This window comes from Mauremys reevesii, linkage group 11 (assembly GCF_016161935.1).
Source record: "Mauremys reevesii isolate NIE-2019 linkage group 11, ASM1616193v1, whole genome shotgun sequence".
In the NCBI taxonomy this organism is placed as follows: Eukaryota; Metazoa; Chordata; order Testudines; family Geoemydidae; genus Mauremys; species Mauremys reevesii.
This window is the reverse complement of record NC_052633.1, coordinates 38152260-38175925: the sequence shown is the minus strand read 5'-3', so window position 1 is coordinate 38175925 and position 23666 is coordinate 38152260. Positions and strand designations below refer to the sequence as shown.

Genomic DNA, 23666 nt, shown 5'->3' with positions numbered 1-23666 from the left:
GAGTTGAAGGATGTGTCAGGGCCTCAGGGACATTGGCTCTGCGTCAACCTGAGCAGGACCCGCAATTTTCAAACCAGCACAGCTGCTTTTATAATAGTCACCATTTCCGGAGAGGTTGCAAAGCTCAGATAATTACCATGAAACAAATAAGACAATATTCTTTGATGAGAAGATTACTTTGAGAATTTGATTGTATAATGAAGCTGTTGCTTTGAAAGGTACTTTCTATTGTTCAGAATCTGAAACTCTCCAGTAAAAAGTGTCGCTTGTTTTGACAGCCGACTTAAAAAATTCTCTGTTTATTACATTAACTGCAGCATTTTAACTGTCAAACTATGAAAGAATGTTCTATAGTTTAAAAAACAGAATAGAGCTTCAGGGAAATTTTTTGACAGGCTCTTGTTGCTATTGGTATTTGAAAAAAACACACATACATTGTGAATGTGAAATTAGCTTTTTGTGAAGCTGCAAACATAGCTCCCTGCTATCTCACAATGCCTGCTATCACAGGTGAAGACCTGTAGTAGGTTCTTGGGAAAATATTTTAGGTCTAACACAGCTCTAACTTGCAAGCTCTCAATCCTTCAGTATGAGAATGACATCCTGAAACTGTTTTTTTTTCCTTTCGATTTTTTAGTTTGTGTTTAATATGTTTAGCTGTAGCATGAATGATGGTAGGACTAATTAAACATGGCAATATAGTATAAAGCCAAGCACTAATGACAGAAGTCTGTTTATAAGGTGAAAAATATGCCTTAGATTTAGTATTTAACTTAGGAGGTGATACTGTAATATATACTGTATTCTCTTTTGTACAGTGTTATACTCTAATTTGCAGTATGTTAGCAGCATGACTCTTAAAACAATAAATCTGTGCTACAGATTTCTCCTTAGTATTCATAAGTACATGAGTACACAGGTGATCACTAATAAACTTTGTGTCCTGGGGTTGGCTCACACTTTTAAAAATATGGTGGGTATGCATCATGTTATAGAAAGGAAAAGAAAAGTCTACTGTACACGGAAATTAGAAAAGGACACAATATATAGCAAAGTAAATGTTGCTGTTATTGCTAACAGCCATTTTTATAGCACCATGAATGTACTCTCTTACCATGAAAAAAATTAATTTTAATGCCAAATTCAGCCTTGGTTTAAGTGGACACAACTATAGTGATTTTTTTTCCTCAAAGGCCATATTCTGATTCTATATAAGCCAATGGGATTTTTCACCATTAACTTCTATGAAATCAGTCAAGAATTAGAATCAAGAATTGAGATAAATTCAGATGTCTTTCTGCATTTCCTCTTTCTGAGGTTTGCATGATAGTACAAGATAAATATGTGATAAAATGGAATTTAAGGAAATTGTCCAGGAGCCCTGAATCAAGAAGACAGATTTAGATGGCCTTCTTCCATAATATGGTGAGAGAACACAGACACACACCCACATATATATTAGTGATAGTTAAAAGTAGCCTATTGTCCTGCTTTCACTGTGAAGTCATAGCATGGAAAGTGAACCTTTATGAAATCTGTGTTCAGTTTAGCTGCCTTTGTAATGTGTTTATATGTTTATGTGTGTGTAAAATAAAGTTAAAAACAACAAGGAGTCCGGTGGCACCTTAAAGACTAACAGATTTATTTGGGCATAAGCTTTCGTTGCATCTGAAGTGGTTTTTTTACCCACGAAAGCTTATGCCCAAATAAATCTGTTAAAATAAAGTTATACTGGCCCTCAGCTAGTCCCAACCCAGTTTTTATCATCTCAAAGTTTGGGAAGTGTAATAAAAATACTAAGTGATCTTTCCAGAACATACATAGTTTCTTGATGGTTAAGTAAATTCTGTATTTTTGTCCACATTCTAGTAAAGAGAAGCTCAGTGTCTCTGACCTCGATAAATTCCCCAAACAGTGAACAGAATTTATTGATCACTTAATATCACCTGAGGTCTCCCATTCATTAATGAGTAGTCTGGTTCTCCATCTATCCCCATTTATTATCCTGTATATAACCAGGCATTGCTGCTAGACTGTGTCCCCTGCAGAAACTAGGTCTTTACACAGCAGGATCCTACAAATTTATATCAGTGGGGCACCACACAGGTTTAACCGAAGCAGTGATGCCTAATATCTCTCCATGTGACATCTGGAGAAGCAGAAATAAAGACTGGGTATATCCACTATAGATTTCCACTCCTCCCCATGTCATGTGTGATACTCTTAGTAATGCTAAAGGGAAACAAATGAACACATCGACAGAAGAATATATCCGTTTCTCAGAAGAGATCTCATGCAATTGGACATAATCCTTATTTTTAATTGATGTACTGTACATCTTTACCCGTTTATCCAGACATGCGGCTTTGTACACATCAAATGTGATTAATGCTATTGCTTACTTAAAGAATATATCAGTTTTAACTGTCAAAGCCTTACCTCATGTTGTCTTATTATGGCAGATGAATACACAGTGAAAGACACTATGTTCTAGCTTAGGATAAAGAGCTTGTTTTACTTAATAGGGCACAAGGGGCTGAGTTATACTCTCTGTTATACTGGTCTATCCCCACTGAACTCAGTGGGGGCTTCACCCTTGTACTTGAGAGCAAAATTTTGACCAATTGTTAATAGAAACAGCAACAGGAGAGAATGAATCACTAGAAAGCAGAGCAGTACCAAATCAATATCTGTTATTCCCTGTACAATTTATTTTGTTTTGTGTAAGAAAAGCATAATTCTATCCATGCTACCTTTATGCTAAGGTATCCTTTCATCTGTGTAATAATAAGCACATGCCATTGGTAAATGTAGAACAAATGAAAAATTTAGCTTGTCTGGCAGACGAGAGGTCGATTTATCTTATATTTTATATGATCTCTTCACTACTACTTTTAACCAGTAGAAGTCTCCAACCAATTCCTTTTTAGTGAAAAGATTGCTAGGTGCTGCAACAAATCTCTCTCCCTCTCTCTCTCATAAATGATTTAGTTAGTCTGTTTCTCCAACAGGTGATTAGACAGAGAACTTAAGAGCAAAATATTCATTTTTAATGTGATTCTCTGACCCTCTAGTACTGTACTGGCATCTCCTGTTGTACTGAATATTTTTTGGAAACGTCTTTTTCAAAAAGCACCATTGTTACATATCTTAGAGAGCTGTTTAAAGATTCAACTGTATTGTTAACACTTTGGATGTCATATGTAGCAGAAAGCTAGAGTTAAGGACCCTGCACTAAACTGTTTTCAATACTGATGTGGAAAACTCTGCATCTCCTGCCATCTGGACCAGGCTTTCTGTATCTCTCTACCTGCCTCCATTTTTCAAACCTAATCTTAAAACCTTGCTTTCCTCCCCTGCTTGTACCTTCTGATTGCTCCCTCCCTCTGATGTTGGCCCTATGATTGAATAATTTATTTGCCATGAAATGTATTTGTATCACTGCTTTCTGTGATTTATATCATATACTGTCTGGAATTATTTGATGCTCTAAAGCAGTGATTCTCAACCAGGGGAACGTATAACCTTTGGGGTACACAGAAGTCTTCCATCTAGATCAGTGTTTCTCAACGTAGGTTGTGACCTGGGGGTGTGTGTGTGTGTCATGGGATAGATTTAAGGGGGTCGCAAATGCAGGGCCAGTGTTAGGGGGTAGCAAGCAGGGCAATTTCCTGGGGTCCTGCACCACAGGAGGCCCCTTGAAGCTAAGTTACATGCTTCAGCCCCGGGTGATGGAGCTCAGGCTTCAGACAGGCTGACAAGTGAAAAACAGGCTCAAGTATCCCACTGAAATGTAAGTACAGTGTATTCCAATCAAATTATTTTATAATTCTATGGAAAGTAAGCAATTTCTCAGCCATAGTGTGCTGTAACATTTTGGAAATTTTATGTCTGATTTTGTAAGCAAGTAGTTTTTAAATGAGGTGAAACTTGGGGTATGCAGGACAAATCAGACTCCTGATAGGAGTACAATAGTCTGGAAAGGTTGAGAATCACTGCTCCAGAGTATTTGTGAAACAGTTTTTGTGCCATATTTGTCTGTGTTGTAACTCCATTGGCCTGAATGGAGTTACATCACAGAGGAATTTGGTCCTGTACAAAATAAGGTTGTGGTGCACATTTAAAATTAAGAGGCTCTGGTGAGGGGAAATGAGTTGGAATATACTCAGAGGTTCCTACAGCCCTTAATCATAATCAATTTAATGTATCCTTTAGGTGTGGAGTTCCTCAAAGGTAACCTCTCTAACATACATCAGTCCTCAGCACTTCAGTGTTAGTGGTTAATGTCCCCAAAATTATCCCAATTACCCGTGCTTTCCAGAAACTCAGAATACCCCAACCAGTGTGAAGACTCTTTCGCTATTGCACTGCAGGGGGATTGTTCTCTCATCGAATGTGCTGTCCATTAATATTAATGGGAGCTTCCTGCATAAATTGTCCAAAGTAGAGCCTAGTAGAGGTAGTAAATAAAAAAGGTCCTTATCAACATACAAAACTAAAGAATAGTGCTGTGAGCTAACTCTATTTGGGAGTCTTTTCATTGCTATGAACATTCTTGATGTGGAGGATGTTAGGGTGTAGAACTCACTACTTCAGAACATCTGTCTCCATCTGATTCCCACTTTAAAAAAAAAAGGTTTAAAACACTTTTTTTCAAAAGTGATATTAGTCTTCCACTGTATTTTAGGATGTTTTCATTAAAATGTATTGTTTCACACTTAAATGGTACAAATGCTTTTGCAAAATTGACCTTGGAAAAAGCTCATTAGGTTCTTTAGTAAATATTGTTTTGTGTAATTTTTAGAGCTGAAAATTATCAGAAAATGATTGTTTCAGCAAAGACATGCTTTTTTAAATTTGTTTGTTCACAAGTTGTCTCTGAGCAACTTACAAAATTTATTCCCTGTTCAAGTCATTTGTCGACTAATTCATAGTCTATATACAGTATCTATGAGAAGCTTATTGTGAGTGTTCAATATTCACAATTCAAGTTGTGTGGGTTCGTTTTGACTGGACACACAGGTCACATGATGTTTTTGTTTACTGACTGGAAAAACATAACACTTAGAACCTGGTTTCTAGTATAAATGCTTTCATACACACATTCAAAATTCACTCTAAAATTCACTGATTCCATAAACATATTTCCTATAAATTAGTTGACTAGAATATTAATGGATAGTGAACACATAAGTGGAGCAAAAACAGCCAAGGAAATTCCTTTTAGTCCTTTATTTTCCCCCAAGTGTATATTCACAAAACAGTTTTAAGGTTCTCTTCCATTTCTAATTAGCCACACAAATTGAAGGATGACTTTCAAATGTACAGCATACATAATATTCTTCTTTCCCTGTTAGTTACATTTTGTTTCCCAACAAGAAACACTTTAAATAGTTATGTTAAAGTTTATTATGCTGTAAAGCCTATCCAGGGCAAATTTATTTTTTTAGTTAAGACATGTCAAGGCACTTAACTGACCCCTTGAGCTCATTCTGCAAACATTACTCATTAGGAGTTTGTTTTGCGGTTGTTGTTTTTTTGTATTTTGTTGTTTTTGTCTTTTCTTTGTAGACCTGGCCAGAGAACTGTAGATGATCTAGAAATTATATATGAAGAACTTCTTCACATTAAGGCCTTATCTCATCTTTCTACCACAGTAAGTATTTTGGTTGGGCTTTTTTATGTATAACTCGTTGACAAAAAAGGACTGAATAGTGGTTGGCCCTTTGTGGGTGCACAAAGAGCGGAGGTTGAGGTCTCAGGACTCTTTCCATCCCATGCCAAGAAGCTACTCATAGTTGGGACAACGAGCACAGGCACTGTGTGTTGCCAGTGCCACTTCTAGGTCTGGAAGTGGACTTTTGGCTGAGTCAGCTAAAATTCTTTTGGGGACTTCTGTTTCCTCATCTCCCTTATTTGTGACCAATGGCTTAAAGCCACGGTCTGGCCCCAAATCCATATGTAATTTAATACATGTTGATCCTGACCCTGCTCCCAGTTAAGTCAATGGAAGCAGAATGGTGCCCATTGGCATACTGTTACATTTAGCACCAAAAATGCAGTACACAGAAAAACTATAATTCTTCTCTCTTTATTTTAAGGTAAAACGAGAATTAGCAGGTGTTCTAATCTTTGAGTCGCATCCCAAAGCAGGAACTGTTTGTAAGTAAAAGGGATCCAACCCTATCTTTTTTTTTCTCATGTGTGGTATTAGATCACTATTTAAATTACGATGCAAAACTTGAATACTCCAAAGCTGGCTGTTCAGAACGTGCGAGTGGCCAGTTGCAAAATGTCTCTGGACTGCTTTTTGGACTTCTGCACCCACTAATGTTTGAGGGTGTTTGTATTTGGGGTTTTGGTTTGGACGCATCTCTAATTAAAATGGATTTTAATTTTATTATATGCTAATGAAAATGTTATTCTCATGGTATTCAGAAGCCCAGCTTTGTGTATAAAAATATTATTTTAAATATGATTGTTTTGAACTTTTTATATGGAGAAGCACTGGAAAATTAATGTCAGGTTCTCAGCACTTTAAGGATTAGTGTTATATCACTCAGCACCCTATAAGATCCAAATCTATGTATCAGTTAGCAATTGATAACATAAAGTTCATAAAGACGCCTATAGAGCAATGGCAAATTACAACTGCTTTTAGTATTGTCTTAGAAAAAAGAGGGTGCCATACAAATATTATACAATTATTAGTATTTGTTTTTTCTTCTCAAATCAAAAGAAAATTGCTTTTAAATCCCAATGTAACTTTTTTTAAGATGGTAAGACCCACTAAAATGACTTCAGTATAGTTATTTTATATTGGTGTAACTGAGGGAAGAACCACTTGTGCTAAAAGGCACCTATATTCTCAGCATAAAATCTTTTCTCTTTTTTGTAGTATTCAATCAGGGAGAAGAAGGTACTTCCTGGTACATTATCCTAAAGGGATCGGTAAATGTAGTCATTTATGGCAAGGTATTTTTGAAGACCTTTTATTATTCTTTTTATTAGCAGGACTGTAAGAATAAACTTTACTGGAATACACTTTGACTTACAGCAAGATTATGTTGCTTGGGGTAAAAAGTAGAATATTGTTTTCAGTTTTTAATCAAGAAATGATTCCAAACTATTTTATTTATTATGCTTTTACATGGCTGATGAAAAATTTCAGGACTACAGTTTGTATATATATGAACATTTCAAGACTATAGACCACCTGAATATAATTCAGTGCAGTTACATCCACACTTGTACTACAAAGTGGCTTAATTCAAACACAAACAATAAAGCATTATGTTATAACACACCCTCTCCAAGATACTCAGTGACTCCTTAGCTAGATAGATCACACACACATATTTAGCACTTAGCAGTAGTTACTACTTTAATTACAATAGTAGCTGTCACACCGCAATGCTGACATTGTCTTAATATAGCTTTGTTCTCATTCACTAATAGCCAACTACTAAACTGCCCCAAGTTATAGCATTATAATCCCTATGTAGCTATGTTCAATACAACAAAGAATAATGCCCCAATTCACATGTAGGCTACATCTACACAATGAACTGTGATGTGATTTCCCCTGCTCACGTACACGTACTCTCACTAGCTCTCATTGAAGGCTAGCAGTGTAGCTGCAGCATCATGGGTACTGGCAGCGGAGGCACGGCTTTGCTGTGCTGAATATGTACTCACTGGTTTCAGGCAGGTTTGTACATGGCACAGCTACCTGTATCTCTGCTGCCGCTACCCATGCTACTGTGGCTGTGCTGCTCTTTATATTCTTGCTGGCTCTCATCGAACTAGCGCAAATATGCGTACATGAGCAGGGGAGTCGCACGCCTAGCTCATAGTGTAGGCATAGCCACATCCCTTTGACTTTCCCAGCCTTAGCTAAGCCCTGTGCCCACATCATGGTTGCCACAGTCCTTTGGGGATGTAAGATCAACTGCTTCCTTCTGGGTTGTTGCTTTAGTCTAGTGTTACCATTTGTGAGCATGATCACATATGAGCCATCATACGTTAGCTTAAATTTTATTATCACTTCACAAAATATAATAATTTGTATACAGGAACTTTAAATACAAAAAAGTATTGTTCATCTTACCAACCTTTTAGCATAATATGGAGATACAATTCTGTATTTCCTTTTATGCCATTTTATGTCTAATTATTTAAGCACGTATAATTAATGTTGAAGAAGCTAGATAGGTATTTTCAGTGTAACTAATGTGTCACCTCTCTTTAGAGTATTTTTAAAATGTCCATTGATAAACCATTAAAAATGATCCCTTTAAGTATGTTTCCATTTTAAATAATATGTATATGTATTGTACTTTTTTAATAAATTGACATAGATTGATGTGCATTCCTCAACCCTCCCCCTCAAGGGTACTCCCATTAAGTGGCTTCAAATGGTATATTCAGATAAGTACAGATGACTCACACGAGTAAAGGTTAGAAAACTGAGCCTGTAGTTTTCCTTCTGATTTAAGGCAAAAATGTCCTTTAAGATATCTACTACATATTCTGCTTTCGTACCAGGTACTTTGGAGGAAGGTACAAGAATCCCTATAGTGGTCAGATAGGAAATAACCTGCTCATAGAGGAAGTTACTTCCTAATTCCTGATAGTTACTAGTCAACTTATGTCCCAAAGCATAACGGTTTATCTCCCTTCTAAGAATTTTTTTATCCTGTCTAATGTAACTGTGTATTCTCTCCTTAACCATATAAATGTCAAATCCTTTTAGAATCCTACCGATCTTTTTGGCCGCAGTGATACATTGTGGCAAAGAGTTCCAGAGATTAATTATAAACTGTGTAAAAATAATTTTTAATTCTGTTTTAAATATGTTGCCTTTTGATATTATTAAATTCTCCTTCATTCTTTTGAGAAAGGGTATATAGGAGTACCTGATTTTTACCTTCTCTATGTCATTCATTATTTTCTATATCACTGTCCTGCCTCTTTGATTTCTCTCCTCTCTAAATTAAACAGTCCTAGTGCCTTTCTTCATATGAACGCTTTCCACACATATAATCATATTTGTCTTCCATCTTTGGACTTCTTCTACTGGAAAGTTTTAAAGGAATCAAAGAAAGTAACTTTTTTTTAAAAGGGTAAGTGAGATGACGCGGGTAACTACTGGCTGGTTACCTGAGATTGATCCTGAGCAAAATTCTGGAACAGCAGATATGTGATGCAATCAGTAAAGAATTAAAGGATGATAGCATAACTAATGCCAGTCAGCAGGGCTTTATGGAACATAGGTGTGTCAAATAAACAGGATAGCAGTTTTGATTGATAAATATCACTGCTAAAGTATCATAAATTTCTGCAAGAGACAAGGTGGGTCTAATATCTTTTATTGGACCAAATTCTGTTGGTGAAATAAACAAGCTTTTCAGCCACACAGAACTTTTCTTCAGGTCTGGGAAAGATACTCAGAGAGAGTGTCGCAACTGAATACAAGGTGGAATAGATTGTTTAGCATAAGTAGTTAACCCATATTTCAAGGGACCCTTCAAGGTGAAGTGGGGCATTAACACTCCTATAGTCATCTGAGAGAAAAGACCAGACAGTATCCTGGATTGCAGTGACACTGAAAAGGATGTTTCTCCTATGACTGGCAAGGTGTTAATGGGTCACTTCACCTTGAATGGTCTCTGCGAATATGTATGCAGTGGTGTTGTAGTCATGTTGGTCCCAAGATATTGGAAAGACAAGGCAGGTGAGCTAATATCTTGTGGACCAACTTCTGTTCGTGAGAGAGACAAGCTTTTGAGCTCTTCTTCAGGTCTGGGAAATATTTCAATGGACCATTCAAGGAGAAATGGCCATTAGCACCTCTCCAGTCATGGCAGGGGGGAAGAAAAAAAATATTACCTCACCCACCTTATCTCTCTTAGAATATGTATTAGCTACTTATGCTAACCAATCTGTTCCACCTTGTATTTAGTTGTGACACTCTGAGAACTTTCCAGACATGAAGAGCTCTCAGTAAGCTTGGAAGCTTGTCTCTCTCACCAACAGAAGTTGGTCCAATAAAATATATTATCTCACCCACCGTGTCTCTCTAATATCCTGGGACCAACACAGCTGTAGCAACACTTAAATTTCTGCTGGTCATTTGACTGAGTCCCACAGACATCTGATAAAGAAATTAGCACTATACTAAGTCAGTGTAATCCATATTAAATGGATTAAAAGTTGGTTAACTGACAGAAATAATAATAATAAATGGGGAATCCTCATCCTATGGGGCATTTCTAGTAAGATCCTACAGCGGTCTGTTATTGGCCCAATGCTTTTCAGTATCTTTATCAATGATAAAAAATAAGATCATTGCTGGTAAAATTTGCAGATGACACAAAAATTGGTGGCATAGTAAATAATGATTGTGACAGGTCAGTTATACAGACAAATGTGGATTGCCTGGTAAGGTGGGCTAATTTGAATAATATGCCAAATGTAAGGTAATCTATCTAGAAACAAAAAATGTAGTATCCTGGATAGCAGGGACACTGAAAAGGATTTTGGGATAATGGTGGATAAGCATCTGAATGTGAGCTCCCACTGCAATGCCATGGCTAAGAAGAGGGACACTATCCTTGGACATATAAACAGGGGATATCAAGTAAGAGTAGGGAATTGGTATCTCTGTATATGGCATTAGTAAGATTATTACTGGAATACTTTAAAAAAAGTTGAAAAATTGTAACAGGTTCAGAAAAGAGCTTCAAAAATGATTTGAGGTCTCAAAAACATGCCTTCTAGTCAGACACTTAAGAAGCTCAGTCTATTTAATTTATGCAAGAGAAGGTTAAGATGTGACTTGATCACATTCTTGAATTACCTCCATGGGGAAGAGATTTCTGATAGAAGATGGCTCTTTAATCTGGCAGAATCGTGGGGAGGAGAACCTGTTAGTACTCTCCCTAAGTTGTTGTTGTTTGAGAAAAACATTTTCTTAAAGGGAGATGTTTGCGAGGGACTGAGGAATTTGGATTCCAATAAACCTACATTTTGAAAAGTTAAGGAGAGAAATGACTTTGAAACATTTTAATGTCACCACTTATTTTTTCACACACACAAACTTCCATATAGAATTGCAAATGGCAAATGAAATTTAATGTGGATAAATGTAAAGTAATGCACATTGGAAAAAATAACCCCAACTATACATACAACTATACATGATGGGGGCTAATTTAGCTACAATGAGTCAGGAAAAAGATCTTGGCGTCATCGTGGATAGTTCTCTGAAGATGTCCACGCAGTGTGCAGAGGCGGTCAAAAAAGCAAACAGGATGTTAGGAATCATTAAAAAGGGGATAGAAAATAAGACTGAGAATATATTATTGCCCTTATATAAATCCATGGTACGCCCACATCTCGAATACTGTGTACAGATGTGGTCTCCTCACCTCAAAAAAGATATTCTAGCACTAGAAAAGGTTCAGAAAAGGGCAACTAAAATGATTAGGGGTTTAGAGAGGGTCCCATACGAGGAAAGATTAAAGAGGCTAGGACTCTTCAGCTTGGAAAAGAGAAGACTAAGTGGGGACATGATAGAGGTATATAAAATCATGAGTGATGTTGAGAAAGTGGATAAGGAAAAGTTATTTACTTATTCCCATAATACAAGAACTAGGGGTCACCAAATGAAATTAATAGGCAGCAGGTTTAAAACAAATAAAAGGAAGGTCTTCTTCACACAGCGCACAGTCAACTTGTGGAACTCCTTACCTGAGGAGGTTGTGAAGGCTAGGACTATAACAATGTTTAAAAGGGGACTGGATAAATTCATGGTGGCTAAGTCCATAAATGGCTATTAGCCAGGATGGGTAAGAATGGTGTCCCTAGCCTCTGTTCGTCAGAGGATGGAGATGGATGGCAGGAGAGAGATCACTTGATCATTGCCTGTTAGGTTCACTCCCTCTGGGGCACTTGGCATTGGCCACTGTCGGTAGACAGATACTGGGCTAGATGGACCTTTGGTCTGACCCGGTACGGCCGTTCTTATGTTCTTATGTTCTAATTCTCTGCACTGAACTCTAAGCCGTGCCTCAGAAAAACTAGTACATCACTCAAGTTTCTCTGTAGAAAGTTACAAAAAATTGTACTGTACAGTGGGAAAGAGTAGACTTGGCAGGTCTGCATTCACCCAGCCCTGAAGAAAGATTTACTAGTCTGTAATTCGCAGGATCAGTCCATTACCTTTCAGAAAACTAAGGTACAGCACTGGCTACCTTCCAATTCTCAGGTGTAGTAATTAAATAACCCTCCAAAACTGTCGATTTTTGTGTCAGCAATCTGTTCTCATTGTAGTTAAGGTACAGCCCAGAAAGTGTCCCAGTACCTAATACATTTCCTCTTGATGAGGGAGATTTTCACTGGTGAATATGGGAGCTCTTAACTCCTTTTGACTTTTAATGATAGTTCGGCACCTAACTACACTTTTTGTGCCTTTGAAAATCTCCCCTGACATTTTCTCATGCTGGACCTGCATGTGGAACTCTAAATATTTCCGTGACAGCTACCATAGAGGTCCCAGTATTAAGCCTTTTTCTTATTCATCCAGATTTAGCTTCTAGATCATCTCTCACTCCAGCCTGTGGGCCCAATTTTCAGCCAGTTAAATTGGTGTAGCTCTGAAGTCAATGGAGCTATGCTGATTTACACCAGCTGAAGATCTGGTCTGTCTCTTTAGTGTCAGTAGATAAAATGACCAAGCAACTCTCCAGCACTCACTACAAGCATATCTAGATGTCTTGTGAGCGCTGTCATCTATATAGCTGGTAAGTCACTGAACAGTTCTCACAATCATAACATATCCAGTTATTCCTATTTCTAATGATCAAATCCTCTACCCCCTCCGTCTGTTGACTTATTACAGCGGTGTTCCCACCTCCTGTGAGGACCTCCCTGGCATATGAGGAATGATCAGCCTCCTTTACCTAAACTGGAAGATGGAAATTTGTACCATTCCACCTAGATTCTCCTGTCATTAGATCAGGACATCCATCATGGGCCTGTGTATTATGGAAAAGAGCAGAATAGGTAACAGAGACACACACTGTTGGAGAGGAGAATTTCACTCCAAATCTGTTCTTCAGCAAACTAGATCTGTATTTTTCATGGTCTCTTTTTTTTTTTTTTAAATCAACAGCTTGCTGTCATCAGCAAGGCCAGAAGGGTCCTTCACTCTGAGTCTAATTTCAGAGAACAAGCCCATTCTTTTCTATTCTTGCCTTTCTCTAGTAATAGTAATAAGCAGTTATCAAGTATTGTTTCCTTGTCATTATTTTAGCTGTTGATTTCCTGCCAAATGCATTTGTTTTAATATTGGATTTTGAAGTCTGGTGTTTGCACATGGCATTTCAATGGGATGAACTATAATGATGATTTTTGTGTATAAATGTTTTGCTGTTTATAGGGTGTGGTATGTACCCTACATGAAGGAGATGATTTTGGCAAGTTAGCGCTAGTGAATGATGCTCCAAGAGCAGCGTCCATTGTTTTACGAGAAGATAACTGCCACTTCTTGAGAGTAGACAAGGAGGACTTTAATAGAATACTTAGGGTAAGTGTTGGGTAAGACATGCCACTAACACCGGTCCTCTCATATTTGCCACATCCAGTGGCCTGCTTTCTCACCTTGCAAACATTTTCAGAACCTGTGTCATTAGTATCAATAAATGCCAATCAACCCAAAGCATCATTTGAAATAACTTGTAATTAAAGAAGAGAGATGTAACATCCTAGAAAACAAAAAAATCAAGTAGTACGTTAAATAAACTACAAGAAAATACATTGACCCCTGCTCAAAGGATCTGGAAAGATGTACTGGCCCAATTTCTGTGGTTATTAATGTTAGAAGAAAAGCTCAGTTGTGGTGTTTATAATTTGAACGTGGGCCCAGATGATCTGATTGTGACTGGTTGGAAGCATCCCATAATACCCAAGGCCAGAAACATTATTACCTTCAATTGGAATGTCTACGTGCCTACTGGAGTGATGACAAAATCAGCTCAGACAGGTGCCACTCAGTGCTGTACTTGAAAAATTTCTTGCTGCTGCTGAGTGGCTCCTGAACTAATAGGGAGTGAAATGCTTTAGGTCTTGGAGACTCTAGTTGAGTGTTATGTAGCTCTTGCTGTCTGATTTTAGCAGGATTTCAAAGACTACACTGATGTACTAAAACCTGTGCCAGATCACTTTTCATTTGTGCTTAAACGTGCACAAATGTTGGCTCTGGCTTTGTTTTACTTGTATATAATTGTTTCCACCCCAGACTTTGAGTAGCTATAACACTGTATTGGGCTTGGATTTATAATTCTTCTATAATCCTTCCAAAAGAACAGTATTTAAAAATGAATGGTCAACAGATGCCAGATTATGGATAATGATGATCATGGATGGGCAGGGGTTGAAACGACTCTACATTTTAAAGGTGTGGAGAAGGGTTGGTTCTGGCAATCTGCTTTCTTCCCACCTCACACCTGTGATCCCTTTCCTGGAGGCAGCTGTGCTAGACTTCCCCATGATTCTCCCCATGCCCACCGGAGGAGATCCTCTTCACTCTGCCTGCAAGGAGAAAGGGTGCAGAGAGGGAAACCAACATGGAAAGGACCAGCCATAGAGGCTTGGCTCCTCAGCTTTTGTTGAAGTTATTTGAAAGTCATTCATTTTAAAAAAGTAATTAAGCAGCCAAGTCAGGTGCAGTAACTGTATTAAAAATAACTTGTCTTGCAGGATGTTGAAGCAAATACAGTAAGGCTCAAAGAACATGACCAAGATGTCTTGGTCCTGGAGAAGATCCTAGCAGGAAACAGAGCTTCTAATCAAGGAAACGCACAACCTCAGCACAAGTATGTTTTCATTCAATAATGCAAATGTCAGAATGTGATTAACCTTTTCATATGGTATTATTATCTAAACAATAGCACATTCTCCCTTTCTGTGGAAAAATTCAGTGTATGTAATGGTTGTTGGTTTTTTAGCATCAGCTAATCACATACCCTGTAGTGCATAATATATCAATTTCCAGCCACGCACTAGGTCTACAACTTTACACAATAATTCTCTAAAGCTCTAACTGTAAATATTCATTTCATGAATGGCTTTTAAATAGATTGCACATGAGGAATGATGAAACCCTATTAAGCAGAGCAATTGTGTAAAATACATGGGGAAAGTACATTGTTTTGTTACTAAGTACAGATGTTTCTCTTTGGATTTCAGATTCAGGATTCTAATACAAATTTGCTAGGTTCAATTTATGCACAGTGTGAAGAATTCAGACAGGAAAGTAACTCCCTGAATAGGCTTGCATTCTTTTTATAATATTCACCACATTTCCCCTGCCTTCTTACCTAGAGGCAGGAAGCACCATTAAGGATTAAGGATGTCCAGGGGAGTCAAGTTATCAATATTGCAAATGAATGGAACTGCTGGAAAAAATCGCCAAGATAGGAGCTGTGAAACTTACTGGTTTTCTACACTTGAAAATAGGTCTGAATCCTGCACTGAAATACAATCAGATTGGATTGTTGGCTCCGTTATTCCAATAGTTTAAATTCCCCAGTACAGAAGTAATGACCTCATGCACACACATTTGCATGCACATACATATTTTGCAGGCACACACATTCACATGTAGATCTGGGTGAATAACTGGCCGTTCTGGAAAAAAAATGAATTTGGGTTGAACTAAAACTGAAAATTTTGGGGGCAAAAATGGTGAATTGAAAAAGTTGATAAAAGTTTTTTTCTGGTTGAATGATTTAATTTCTGGGCATTTTGAAAATAAAAGCAAAGGAAATAAAGCATGATGATCACAAAATGGCCAGAAAAGCTGGTGCCTCCCTTTTAACCTTTAGCCCAGTGGTTAGGGCACTCCCCTGAGATGTGGGAGACCTGCCTCAGGTCCCCTCTCTCTGCCTTATTTGGAGCAGGGAATTGATCTCGCACATTGCAGGAGAGTGTCCTAACCACTAAGCTGTGGGGTATTTGGCGGTGGGGTTTTCTCATTCTCTTCTGTTGAGGCTGTTCCTCTTTGTGTAAAATACTCGGCTAATCGTTGGGCCAGAGAGAGCATGCCCGAGTGACTCTATAGCCCGCTGGGTAGAGCACCCACCTGTGACATAGGAGGCCTATGTCCATGTCCCTGCTACAATGCATGTTCAATTATTTTTATACAGTGGAACAGCTTCAATAGGAGAAATCCCTGTTCTGCGTCAGGCAGAGGGGGGCATTGAACCTGGGTCACTTGTTTTCCAAGTGAGGACGCAAACCACTGAGCTAAAGATTATAAGGGAGGCACCACCACCCTTCTCCTCCAGCCATTTTGTGCCTAAGTCCACTTGTGAATTCCAGCCCACAAGTGTTTTTGGATGAAACTATCTGATGAATTCCTGTCAAACTGGCAAATAGTTTCAGGTCAATTGAAACTGCATTTTTCAGCGAACAAACTATTGGTCTGAAAAATTTGACCCAGTTCTGTTCACACGTATATGCACTCAAATGCACCAGTCATCTAATGCACACTTATAACAAGTACAAAAAAAATAGCAAAATACAGCAGGAGATGGCAGTGCTTTTTATCCCCACAAAGTGTTGTCATTTCACAGGAATGTTGTGCAGATTCCTTGGACAATAATGGATGGCCCTTTGCCATCACATATCCAGTATGGTTAGCATCTCTAACACAGCTAACATAATGCATTGAGAAGTACTGAAACTTTTCTTCTGCTCCTCACTTTTACCCAGATAAGGAACTTATTTTCCTCTATTTTGAGGGGGGGGGGTTATTAGATAAGACATAAGGTTAGTGCTAGCACTGCCCATTTTTAGTACAATTTTCCTCTGATGTGTGATTATTGCCCATCTGTTATTACAGTATTTATAATTAGATATTTTATCTATAGGGATTTAAATAAAGCATTCCTTATATTTTTACACACATTTTTCATCTGCCATGTAATCTGTCATCACACCCTATGACTAAGTTATTAGACCCAGGCATTCCCTCTCAGCAAACAGTTTAGTTTTAGGGCTTGAAACAGAGTTAGCACCAGCCTCTCCTGCGGGCCCCCTTTTCTTTGGCCAATAGTGCCTGTAAACACAGTTCTTTTTCGGGAGCGGGGGCTCCCACCTCTCATGGATGGCTCCCTTTCTCTCTGTTAGGTGTGAGCCTGCTTTTGGGTTTTTTGTTCTTTCAGGGGGTGCCACCCACCTCTCGCGAGCATCCCCCAGCTGCTGGTTCTCTCAGCTGGTCTTTGGCAGCTCAGCCCTCTAGCCGAGCTGCAAACGCTGTCCCACACTTCTGGGGTATACAGTCCCAAGTTCTTATCACAGCTCTGGTATGGGGCCGTAGCTCTTAGGCCTCTTCCCAGAGGCACTGCTTTCTTCAGACACCTAGCTAGGGCCCATCTTGGTACCTTCAGCTGGCGTCCTTCTTAGCAGCCCTCCCTGGGTTCAGTCTGCAACCAGACCAGCAGGGCCCATCTCGGTACCCTCGTCTGGTCTGGCCAGGTTTTGTACTCAATCCCCTATGCTCAGGCTGCCCGCAGTGACCTTTCAATAGCTCTGCTGCTATACTATCTAGCCAGCAAGGCACCCGGTCTTTGGCAGTCTTCACTGGGCTCATTTCTGTCTGGTGAGCTCTCTGCAGTGAGCTATCCACGGTCCTGCTGTTCGTCTAGCCAGCCAGGCACCCAGTGCTCCCTCATCAAGCTCCACACAGCAACTGAAGACTCTGCTCTGTTGCTTGCCTTTTATCTGGCCCTTCTGGCCCCTTATTGGTTGCTCCAGCAGCCCCTCTGGTTGGCTGCTCTTCTCTAGGCTGCCTAGACTCCTAAAGGACTCCTCACTGCTCTGTTCTGGGACAGAGTGATTCAGGGCTGTGAGGCCTCCAGCAGGGGGCCTCCGGACATAGTGCACCCTGCCACAGGGCCAAATTCTTTAGTAGTGTAAATGAGTTGTAGTCAGTGGAACTGCACTATTTTACATCAGCAGAGAATTTGGGCCTCTAGATTTTAGCCCATTTTGCTTTTAGTGACTTGATTGTGACCACATAATTTTGTGCATTTCTAAAACGGTTCAATGAATGTTTTATGCTAACATATTTCAAACACTGGATTTCTTGAAAACTCTTTGCTATGAGTATTACTTCTAGTATCTGACATTTAACAATTCAAAATTTGAACAGATAAGTCATATGGTATGTTTGTACTTCCTGGCTAGATGAGGGTAGCTTTCAAAATCAAGCTTCCAGGGTGAACACTTTCAATGAAAATTCGAAGTTTGCTTTTCACAAATATTTTATCAATTTGCTTAAATATATTGTTTCTGTGAACACTCCTGCCAGTGAACATTCACATAAAGCAAACCCAAAAGGGGCAGAAGCAGAGAAAAAGCAAAATGGCTTAAAAATGCCTGCATTCACAAATAATTTTTTCAGAGTCCAGCTTATTTTACTGACAGTATGTTTGATAAAGTATTTTTATTTTAAATCTTTTAAACTGTATTAGTACTTGTGAGTGTGACCTCTCTAGTTTCTGCTATAAGCTAGTAAATGGAGGGAGAGGCAAACATTAGGTTTCAAAGTCCATATTTAGACACCTAAATAAGTGGTTTGATTTCCAAAATGCTGAGTCTTTGGGGATTACTGAGTGCTCAGCACTTTTGAAAATCTGCCCACTTATTTAGATGTCTAAGTTAGGAATTTAACTGTAAGTACCCACCTTTGAAAGTCTTGGCCAACCCACTCTGTTTATCCACAGAAAATATAAAGCAGAGGCCGTGCAACCTTCCCCATACTGCCCAAGCAGTGTTGCTCAGGCCTGAGCCAGAGAGCTCACCTCTCTGGCTGGGAGGATGGTTCATTCTCCAGGTCCATTCAAACCTTAGCTTCTCTGCTGAGACTGTCAACAAAGGTACCAATTTTGATGTGGGCACTTTCTCACTAGGAAGTAAAATAAGACCAGCAAGTGACTTTATGTAAGGTACTAAACTACCTTCAGACTTTTGATCCCTACCAAATTATATAGAGGTGAAACACTGTATAGTGTATTGTTAGTTTCCTGAGCCATCCTGTCAAGAATTATTTTTTCCCTTCTCTTAATCTTAAGAAAGAAAGGCTCCATTTTGGGACCAGATGCCCTGAACTGCAGTTTGGGTCCCTCCCTGCCCCCTTGTCTGTTGCAGCTCAGTGAGCCACAGTTTCAAAGAATGACAGGCTTGCTACGAAGAGCTTACTCTGAAGTTCTGTCTTCCAAGCTCTAACTTCTCTCTTCCTGGGTGATCACACACATGCAGTGTTACTGACTGACACCTCACAGAGCATTGCTACAGTCTACAGTCACTGTAGGCCACTTCACTGCTTTGTTTTCACTTTCATATTCAAAGTGCAGCAAACTGGGTTCTCTCTGCCTCGCTCACCTACAGACTTGGTTAGTATCTCTACAAGGATGTGCACTGGCTTAACAAGTGTTTGTGTTCTTGGGACATCAATACAGTTCTTCCAAAGGGGCTGGCAGGTAAAAGAACTATGATGGTCAGTGCTCAAAGTGAGGGGGAGCTCACAGGAGCTCAGCTCCACCACTTATTTCTCAGCAGGAGCAGAACACCTACACTTCTCCTAGGGTTTGGGGGGGGGGGTTAAGTTTCATACTTTTTCACTTCAACATGGAAAAATGATGCAAAGATTGAAAGAATGAAATGGAAGATAAAAAGAAATCCTATTCTCTAGGAAAGGAGGAAAGAGAGGACAGTTAATCAGTGCAGCTCTATTCTGTAATATCCTCTGTTATAGTGCTGGTACATAAATCTTGCCAACGTTCCCTGCAATACATATGATAACCTCACTATATGCAGTATACCCTTGTGCTGTACCTCTCTAGATTTACTGTTAGAAATGGTGCAGGTACTGAAGTTAAGCAGAAACTTATTTACTTCAGTTACCTAAGGCAATTGGCAAGTTTTGAAGTTTAACCACTATACGTTACTGTCTACCATCATGTCCTTTCCCCTAGCTCAGACCTGCAGTACTGCAGGCATTCATTCGCTTTCATTGTTTTCCTTCTGAGCACTGAGGATGATAAATAGTGGTGCCCATCTCACCCTAAGAATTAATCTGTTTAAATCCGTCTAAAGCCTACATTTTCAGAAATTTTGTTGTTGCTGATATTTTTGTCCTTAATAATACTTAGCACTGGCAGTGTTTTTCAGAAAGGTCTGATTCACCATTTCTCTGCTCCAGTTTTACACCAGTGCAACTCCACTGAAATAATGGTGTAAAACTGAGTATCGCAGTGGAGAATGGGCCCTTTGTCATCTTAGTCCTCATGGTAAGAAGGTAAGTATTATTGTTCACATTTTACAGTTGGGGAACCTGAAGCAAAGACGTTCCCCTGGGCCACACAGAGTCCATGTCAGAGCAGGTATTTGCATTCTTGGGTTGGTCTTGACTTCCATTCCTGTGTTCAGAAGTCTTAGGTTCCACTTCTCTCTGGTACCAATTATTTCTTCAGTTGACATTTTCATTGTGCCTTTAGAAAATTAATTGCTTCTTTTCTCTTCCGCAGATATACTGTGATGTCAGGAACTCCAGAGAAAATTTTAGAGCACTTTCTAGAAACTATGCGCCTTGAATCAACTTTAAATGAAGTGACAGGTAGAATTGTGACAAAAGCTGTATTTCTATTCATAAATAAGATAGGCTCTTGAGATGTAAGTGAAAACATCATGCTTGGAAATGCAGCCTTTAATTATCTGCAGAAATTCATCTAATCAGTATTTAGATACAAATTTTAAAAAGCTAGGAAATTCAAAATTTAAGGTGATAATCCACCATCCTTATCTTGTCCCATTGTATTTAGGGTTTGGAGCATCTATTGATAGCAAAGCAGCAAAGTCTCACAAGATTTTGTAACACAGGCAGTTGCTTGTATTGGTCACAGCTATGATGATAAATGGAGACATGCAATAACCCAGTTACATTGCTACCACATAATGTACTTGTCATGATGCATGCCACATAGTACTATGCACTAACCTTGATCCCTCCTGCGTCACTTTACATTTCTTTATTATACTTTTCCAATGGACTCTTATTCAAACAGAAGGAATTCAGCACATCAAGGCCAAACCCTCTGCTGTGTAAACTGCTGCAGCTCCATTGAAGCCTATGGAGCTGCAGCAGTTTACACCATCACAGTCATCAGATCCGAAAACATGTGTGTCTGCTATCTTATTCCTTGTAGGTCTTTTCATTAAAGAAAAGTCAAGAAAAAGGGATTTCTCATAATAATAGTAGTTGTAAACTGGCACAGACAATTTATATTATGTTACTGTTTGTCAACTAGGACACCCCTTCAGTAAGCATGTTTTTGACCTTTCACATGGTTGGGAAGAATGAGTGTAAAGGCATTCTTAAATAATCCATAGATTAGTAGTGATATAATCAGTACATCAGCCCATGTGCTGAAAGATTGCGTGATGACTTTTAACTTCTCTGTTTTAATTGCTTCTGTGAATAAAATAAGCTTCCTATACAGTTGCATAGCCATCTAGCAGCAGAAGCAGGGCATAGGGACTTCACGTCTGCAAACATCTGATGGCAAGTTTACCATCCTTATCCTTTAACTTTCTAAATAGTCTTAAACTTTTAAATTGTTTCAAAACGTTTCTTTTCCAAAATGTCCAATAGCAAAATTCCATATTTCAGCCTGATGGCCTGCAAAACACCACATTTCCAAACAAAGCCATCTGAAGTGGTAGAGTCACAAACTTCTGAAACCACCGATTTTTCATTTGTGCATTCTCTTCAATTAAAAACAGTGAAACCAGTTTGTTTTGTGAACTATACAAAGAAAAAATACTCTGGCTGAGGTCCATTGGACTTTATATACTTCCAACAGAGAGACATTTCCAGATGCTGAATTATATAAAGAGTGGAAGCGATGATACAGTATGGATGGCACAGCTGTCACACCATGTTTTCCTTGATATCCCTCCATTACAAGACTTAAATTGTTATTACACTAAAAAGTGGCTCTATAAAAATGGCTCCCCTGGGTAATGGGTTTATTGTGTTTCACTGATTCCATATAAAATTTGCTTAGTTTACAATTAAAACAAACTGCCAACCCTCAAACTTATGCCGGACTCTAAAAGCCATTCCAGATCAGTCCTCCTTATACATCATCACAAGTACAAGGGGTAAAAGATGCCCTCATTTACACCAGTGCAACCCCACTAACAGCTCATTTGGAGGGAAGAGATAGCTTATCAGTTGCCATAATGTACTGAGTGTTATTTCTTTCCAACCTAAAAATGTTTTATTTGTATTACTAATCTCATTATAAATCTGTTTTCTATGTTTAATACAAATGTTATAATTGTGAATTGATTTGAATCAAAATATAAATTAGATCTTTGACAATCAATCTACTTATTTCTGGTCTTTTGCTGATTGCCAACTGAGTCAGCAAGGAATTCTTCCCCATCTTAGTATACTATTTGGAATTGTTATGCTGATACACCTTGTTGATAGGTGCTTCCTAGGTACTGAGATGTAGAGGGCCTGATTCTTATTACACAGAAGATCTTAATGTACATGAGAATTATGCCCAAATATTTCACTGTTGTACAGGAGTATTGTGATGTGTGGGATGCCTTCTTCTGAAGTATTTAGTATAAGCCAGTGGTTCCCAGACTGGGGTTCATGAAATGTTACAAGGGATTCTCGGGGAAAAATTCCCTAATGGCAGATAGAGCTGTCCCTAGGAACCCCGGGCAGCACGAGGCCAACAGCTCAGAACCCCTGGACTTCCAAGAGCTAAACAGATCAAAGCAAGCATATCTATCACACTGAGGAGATTTAAACTTCAAGACTCCTTAGAAGAAATGGAAAGGGAGGTGGATATTTTTTGCTGTTTTTAAAATGAAAATAAGCAGCTAGTATTGTTTTTAAAATTATTATGAAGAACAAGTTTAAGCTTTGTTGTAACATGCGTTGTTTGCCTGGACTGCTCAAGACCTGAATGCTTGTGTAGGAGGAACTCTTTGAGTCGGCTTCTTAAATACCTTCATGCTGTTTCACATCTGATACTCCTTGATGAAACACAGGTGCCTTGTTTTATAACAGGCTTATTCAAAGTGATACAAGCTATGAAAGCGAGATCTTGGAAGAGTGTTGCTGTTTTCATAATGTAATAAAAATACTGTAATGATAAATAATAATTAATAATACATAGTGTGTAATAAGCATGTCTTAAAAACAAATGTTATATTTCCAAGTTCACTGCTTTTATAATTTATACTCAGGTAAAGGAGAAAATCCCTGGAAATATTCATTTTTAGGAGGGGGTTCGCAAGACTTAACATTTCAGTGAAAGGGGTTCACAGGTTGTTAAAGTTTGGGAACCACTGGTATAAGCCCATTGAAGTGAAATGGATATGAATGGATGCTTAAACTAAGGCACATGCTAACATATCTTGCTGAATCAGAGCCTTAGTGCAGTATTTCATGGCAAGGATTCATTTGATGCAGACTGAGTACATCTACTAAAGCCAGGTACCTATCAAATCTAGAAGCATAACCACAGCAGAATCCATTCCAAGAAAGCAAACAAATCAATATTTCATGATAA

At 38.7% G+C, this 23666-nt stretch overlaps 1 protein-coding gene across 8 annotated transcripts in view; it reads left to right on the top strand.

The window, feature by feature from the left end:
* The window catches only part of RAPGEF4 (Rap guanine nucleotide exchange factor 4), a 209822-nt gene that overhangs the window by 145668 nt on the left and 40488 nt on the right, over positions 1 to 23666 (top strand). For all 8 annotated transcript variants that reach the window (XM_039494904.1, XM_039494907.1, XM_039494905.1 and 5 more), the window contains 6 exons: positions 5572 to 5656; positions 6102 to 6162; positions 6899 to 6975; positions 13445 to 13591; positions 14764 to 14879; positions 20598 to 20686. In XM_039494904.1, coding sequence (XP_039350838.1) covers positions 5572 to 5656; positions 6102 to 6162; positions 6899 to 6975; positions 13445 to 13591; positions 14764 to 14879; positions 20598 to 20686 — 575 coding nt within the window. The remainder of the gene's footprint in view (positions 1 to 5571; positions 5657 to 6101; positions 6163 to 6898; positions 6976 to 13444; positions 13592 to 14763; positions 14880 to 20597; positions 20687 to 23666) is intronic.